General features: G+C 39.8%; 1 protein-coding gene across 1 annotated transcript in view; it reads right to left on the reverse strand.

The window, feature by feature from the left end:
• Positions 1-6244, reverse strand: part of LOC103361715 (contactin-associated protein-like 4) — a 161583-nt gene that overhangs the window by 18811 nt on the left and 136528 nt on the right. The window contains exons 19-20 of the mRNA XM_008287871.1: positions 3376-3600; positions 914-1047 (exon numbers count right to left, since the gene is read on the reverse strand). Of these exons, the coding sequence (XP_008286093.1) occupies positions 914-1047; positions 3376-3600 (359 nt within the window). The remainder of the gene's footprint in view (positions 1-913; positions 1048-3375; positions 3601-6244) is intronic.

Consider the following 6244-nt stretch of genomic DNA (forward strand, 5'->3'; position numbering starts at 1 on the left):
CAGATGAGCTGCTGCTGCTGCCCCTTCAGGAAGAAGACTCTCTCTGGTTGCGTTCCAAATCGAATACTTTAAGTAGAAGCTCAGTAAAATACTCACTGGTTTGTGAAGCTATGTACAGTCGCTCTCAAATGTATTCAGACCCTTCCATTAAAGAAAAGGCACAATTCAGAATAGTCACTCAAATAACTAGAAACAGAAAAAGTAATAATAAATAAAAATTTGTTGTTTTATAATTTAGTGAAATCAGACGTTGCTTTTGAATTGTGGTTGAAAAGAATAATTAAAAAAATAAAAAACTCAAAACTGTCCCAGACCAATTAGAGCACTTTGCTGATGAGAAGTGGGTCAAAATCACACAATTCAAATGCAAGGTCATGGTTTTCAGTAATTTATTTATTTATTATTACTTTTGTCAATTTCAGCTTATTTCAGTGACGCCTGTTTTGCCTTCTTTAATGGGAGGGTATGAATAAATCTGAGGACGACTGTAGTGTTGTGGGAGCTGAATTGAGAAAGTGAACGTCTTTATAACTTTCCGGCTTTTACTTGAGACATCCAAGGTAATAACAAGCACAACACACAAAAAAAGGGTTTTCACCATATGGGATCTTTAAAGCATATTCAGTGTATCTCAGGACAGCAAATAGTTTACAGAAAATCTACCCAGAAAAGCTGCTCAGCATCACACAGCAGACAGGCAGAGTTAGTGAGCAGCTACACAGCAAGGGAAAAGCAAATCGGGTATTTTGTGGAACTGGTAGAGCCAAAGAAAAAAAAGGCAAAAAGAGGAATGAAAACCGGATTAGGTGTTTAAGAAAGCCTTAAACGAGACCCCAGAGGTGTTTCTGTGAAGCTGTGTGTCTCCTGCATGTGTTCACCAAAACTGCTTCATGAAGCGACGAGGTGGTTTTACCTGAACTGACACAGAGTCCGTCAGTCTCCTGATGGAAACGGTGTGCAGCTGTCCGTTGGCCAAACTCCTCACGTTGCTCTTTAAAACTTCAGCATCTCTGCTGCTGTCCAGCTTGTATCTCACCTCCAGCTTATCTTCACACACACACACACACACACACAACACACATCAAACCATGTTGCTTCATTTCAGATCTCCAAAAGAAGGAGACGGCGTTCAAGGCTGTTCTGTCAGAAAGACGGATTTTAGTTTGAATCATCATCATTTCAAAGTTTGAGGCAAAGTTTTAGCTTTTCCTGAAAACGGCCTTGCTGTGTCCTATAATCACGGCCAAAAGGGTAAACACACTTTTAATCCTGCAAATATGAATCTGAAGAGGTGGTTTCTCTATTAATTAAGATTTCTATAGTAAGAGGATAAGAGCTAATTCTCTATCAATAACAGAATTAATCTAATTAAATCTAATTAATTCTCCTAATAGTCAAGCGCATTAAGTGCAGATTTAACAAAAGCCTTCTGACGTGTTGGAAATTTTCGGCTAAAAATAGAGTGAAAATTAAAGAACGCTCTTTTCCAACAGCGTTTGTGTAAGTCAGAAACAATAAATCATTTTAAACCCTGAGTTTTTCGAGGACCTCCGGCTACCTGCTACTGCTCCAATAATGAAAGTATTCTTAAAAGAGGCCTTAAGTGAAGAAGTGGTGTTTGGGCAGAGGAGGTGTAGCTGCAGTCAACGGTAAAATGAAATGAGCCGTCTCAGGCCAAACCAGAGAGAGCTCTTAGCTATTTAATTGTGCGATTCCATTTACCTGACGAGTCCACGGTCAGCACGAAACCTTAATGCCCTGCTGTCCGTCAGCTTTCTCTGACTCATTAGCACCACAAAAAAAATCCATTTACAGCTAATCTAGCAGCAAAGTGCCAATTTTATTAGACTCCCGGATGCTGAAAATGTAATTTTGAATTCAAAGTGCTTCGTGTTACTTTTAAAAGCCGAACTCGCGACATAATTATTTTACACAAAAGTTTAGAAAACACTTCAGCAACTTTTCAGCTGCTTTATTCAGCGGCGCGCTGAGCTGCCGCCCATTAGGAGCCCATCAAACTCTTATTCCTGCTGCAGCTCTCATCAGGGCTCAGTGATAATACTGGTGGACACTTTTTTTTTTTTTTTAGTTTCAGACAAAACACATTATCCGGCAAGGCTGGACAGAGTTAAGGGCGGAAGATCTGACAGATTCTGATGATGCAGAGGAGGAAAGAAGCAGGACAGAAGGTCAATATTCAGAGAAGATGTCAGGAAAAGAGAATGAGAGAAAATCCTGACGCGAGAGGCTGAGAGGTCAAAGCCAGAAAAGTCACAAGAAAAAGTTGAGGAGTGAAAATAAGAAAAAAAACAGCAAAAAGAGAGCAGGCAGAAGGAAGAACGAGAAAAGTGGGACATGAATAATACTTGATAGATGATGAATGAAGGAAGAGGAGAAAGAAACTTGTTGATAAGGAAGACGAGCAAGTTTCAGTGCAAAAGTACTGTTAAGGAAAACGAAGGAGACGGGATGAGAGTCACAAGAGTCACTCAAATAACTAGAAACTGAAGAAAGGAATCAGAAATAAAAAAATTTGCTAAATTATAATTTAGTGAAAGAAGACATTGCTTTTGAATTGTGGTTGCAAAGAATAATTAAAAAACAAACAAAACTGTCCCGGACGAATCAGAACACGTTGCTGATGAGCAGTGGGTCAAAATCAGAACACCTGTCAACAGGTGCAGACGTCTGATTGAGTTACAGAAAACACTTGATGGCTGTGATTGGCTCAAAGGGTTGTTCAACTAAATAGTAGTTTGTGAGTCCCATCATGCTTGTTTTGTTTTTGTTTTTGTTTTTCTTAAAAAATATTTCTGTTGAACCACAATTTAAAAGTAATATCACGATTTTCGTAATTATTTAAAAAAAAAAATATTATTACTTTTCTCAATTTCATTTGATTTCAGTGACAGCTGTTTTTTTTTACTTCTTTAATGGCAGAATAAATTTGAGGACAACTGTAAATATAAGTTAATAATTGTTACGGTTCATCAAAATCACTTTATTCTACAAGTCTTGTTTAAAAATTATCCCAAAATAACTGCTTGCACTAAATTTATTTTGTATTCTGCACAACTGGGAAGCAATTCATCAATTACTAACAAAAGTTCTCGAGGCTGTTGTAATGCGGAGATCAGAAATACGGGTTAGAAAATTAAAAATGAACAAGTACTCTATCTACACCTAAATCTCTAGCACATAGAATAGTAGTAGATTTTTTTGTAGTATTAGTAACTCCTGTGGATACTTGGAAAGTTATGTTAAACATGATGAACAAATGAACCCACAGTGAGTAACAACAGGAGCCAAACACATGCAGGAACTGCTTGTTGTTTAGAAGGTTCAAGGAGGGAAGAAGGGTTTCGTCCCGCTCACCGTGCTTGTTGATGAGCAGGGCCAGGTACTCTCTGTAGTAGGAGCTGACGTAGAGCAGCAGAGCAGGACTCTGGTTCGTCCTGAAGCTCAGCGAGACGTTCTCTCCTCTCAGCGTCATGTCAGAGTAGATGGAGGACGGCAGAGCGCTGCTGTTCCTGCTCAGCTCGTAGGGCTCCTTGAAGGTGTAGCTGACGGACGTTCCCAACTTGAAGCTGGCCGACACCTCTGGAGGAAGGAGGAAAGGTTTTTTAAAGAATATATGAAGAGTTAATTTGCAAACAGATAATTCCATTTTTGTAGGTTTTCAGAAACTGAAGTTGAGTGGATTTGACTCAGTAGAAGTGACAAAGATAGAGACAAGTTAAGTTTGATTGATGTTGTCTCAGGTAGACGATGGAAAAGTGGGTTTTCTGAAGATTTGTGAAGATGGAGTTTCTGTTTTTGCAAATGCACTGTTCTTATGAAGACTTTTAGCTGCGTGAACCACAAGACTGAATAAATGAGCATTTAGGAGATTAGCATGTTGTTTGCTGGCACCTTGACAAAACAGAAGATTGATAGCACACTGCTGATTGGTAATTATGTTCACTACCAATAAGGTCACATTTTAACCCTTTAAGCCACATTTTTTTGTCATCCTGGGGCATTAAGTGAGATTTTCCAAACACAACTTGAACTATATGATTCCGTGTTTTCTTTTCTCCTTGTAGCAGTGCTGGTAAAGAAACCATCCCAGTCCCAGTGGCTGCGGACGATAAATACATCATCCACAACATTAAAACCGCCCGTCTGACACTGTGCATGTCCGCCTCATGCTGACCCATCATGCGTGAACACAGACGCTCTGGGGGGTTCTGTCATGTCTGGCAGCAGGACGTTTGCAGTGGTTCCTTTGGGTCCTGTGTGTTGTGGCCCGTGTGGAACCGGCTCGTTCTGGTGCATCTTGCAGACGCTCAATTGGATTGGGATCTGGGGAGTCTGGGAGTCTGGAGGTCGGGTCAGCGCCTGTGGGCTCTTCGCTGTGGCTCCATTGTCCTCTTCCAGCAGGACAATATGGAACGAGGACACTTGTCTTGTGGTCTGCAGCATTGTTGAGGTACAAAATAACACCTGCATGAATGCCAGGAGCCAAGGTTTCCCGGTAGACCGTTGTATGGTAACGAGAAGATCAATGCTCACCTGGCAGTGGTCTTAATGTTGTGGCTGATGGGTGTATTAACTATATTGACGTAAATAAGCCAGAGTTGGTCAAAAGGATATTTTTCATCATCATGACTTCATATAAAGCCCCTGGACAGACCCTCAGAGTCACTTTATGCCATCTTTCCAAATACCAATTATTCTTATATTTTTTCCCCACTAATCTTATACTTAATTTTAAAAACTAATAGCACCAAATCCATCAACTGGCAGAAGTGAAGTCATGCAACTGACAATTTTGTTCATGAAACAGTTCATGGACGAGAGAAAAGTAAGAACATTCTGACATTTTTAACCAGTTTACAGACAGCTCTGTTTTTTTAGGTAGCAAAACTGCCATTAAATAATCATCTGTTAGCATTGTGGCTAATTGCTAAAACAACAATTTGAAAATTTGAAATCCTGAATTGTTTTGACACAAAAACCATAAATGTTTCTGCTTTCCAGGTTTTCACCAGCAAACAAATGGTTTCAGGACACAGTCAGACAATATCTGTAGATGTTTTTATTTATTTTTTAACTTCAAAGGGAGGCTGTGGTGCAGGAAAATAAAACTCTGCATGTCTTCTTACTTCGTCAGAGAAAACCTCCTTTTTCAAATTACAGAACGCAGTCTGTAGAGTTCCTAGCTTTAATTTTCCAACCAGAAACAGAGATAAACTTTTAAAATATTAAACAGTGTGACTCACAAAGAAAAACAAAGTGTGCATCAGCGAGTCGTGGGAGACGAGTGCCGTGGGAGCAGCATGTCGGGATTTGGTGGGAGGAGGGTTAAGAGAGTCCTTAAAAGCAGATACGACTGAACCCACTTAAGTTATTGAACTAATGGAAAGTGCAGAGGTCAGCGTGGTGACGCATCGCTACAGACTTTAATATCAAACAAATGACTAAAATAGACTCCAAGACATCAAACAGCCAGGATTTGTGTCAGACCTTTGAGGCCACACGGTTGCTAAGTACTTCTTGCGGGGTGTCGAGTGAAGTAAAAGCCAGAATCGGGTCTCTGGTACATTTTTAACCTTTAGATGGCTGCAGGTAAACACCCACATGTGAGTGATTCAGTGTTATTAATTCTGTAGCATAAGCTGAGGGGAATTCAACTTATTATGATCCTTATTGGTAATAACTGCTTCTACTGTACGCTTTAAACGACTAATTAAAACTCAGACATTCAGGGTTGATGTGCAGAGTGAAGGACTCTTCTCAGACAAACTGCATATAAATTATATACCTTTAAAACAGCTTTAACCTTCACTTAGGAGGTGTATGAGCGAACCACGCTGATATAAAACCGATGTGACACTGTGTAGCGTGCTGGAGAGGGTTGGAGAGGGTTTAGACAGATCTCCTACAGAGAGGTCAAAGGAGGTGTTAACACCGAGGTAGAACTCCATCCACAATCTGTCTTACAAAAAATGTTAATACTTTACCACCTTTGGACTTTAAAAAGTACAAACTTTGCACTGCAGTCTCTCACGGAGATAAGCAGCTGTGGTCAGGTTGAATTTATTTTTGTCTGGTGTTTGGTTTATTTAAGTACAAACTATTTGACTGGTGCAGTTGAAGCTCATCAACGTTTAGATGAACAACAGGTTTAGGCTGAGAGTTTGCATAGAAAGGTTTAGAAAGTTGTTGGAGAAACAAGAAATTGACACTTGCATGATAATAA

Source organism: Stegastes partitus, unplaced genomic scaffold (genome assembly GCF_000690725.1).
Source record: "Stegastes partitus isolate 25-593 unplaced genomic scaffold, Stegastes_partitus-1.0.2 Scaffold526, whole genome shotgun sequence".
Classification (NCBI taxonomy): domain Eukaryota; kingdom Metazoa; phylum Chordata; class Actinopteri; family Pomacentridae; genus Stegastes; species Stegastes partitus.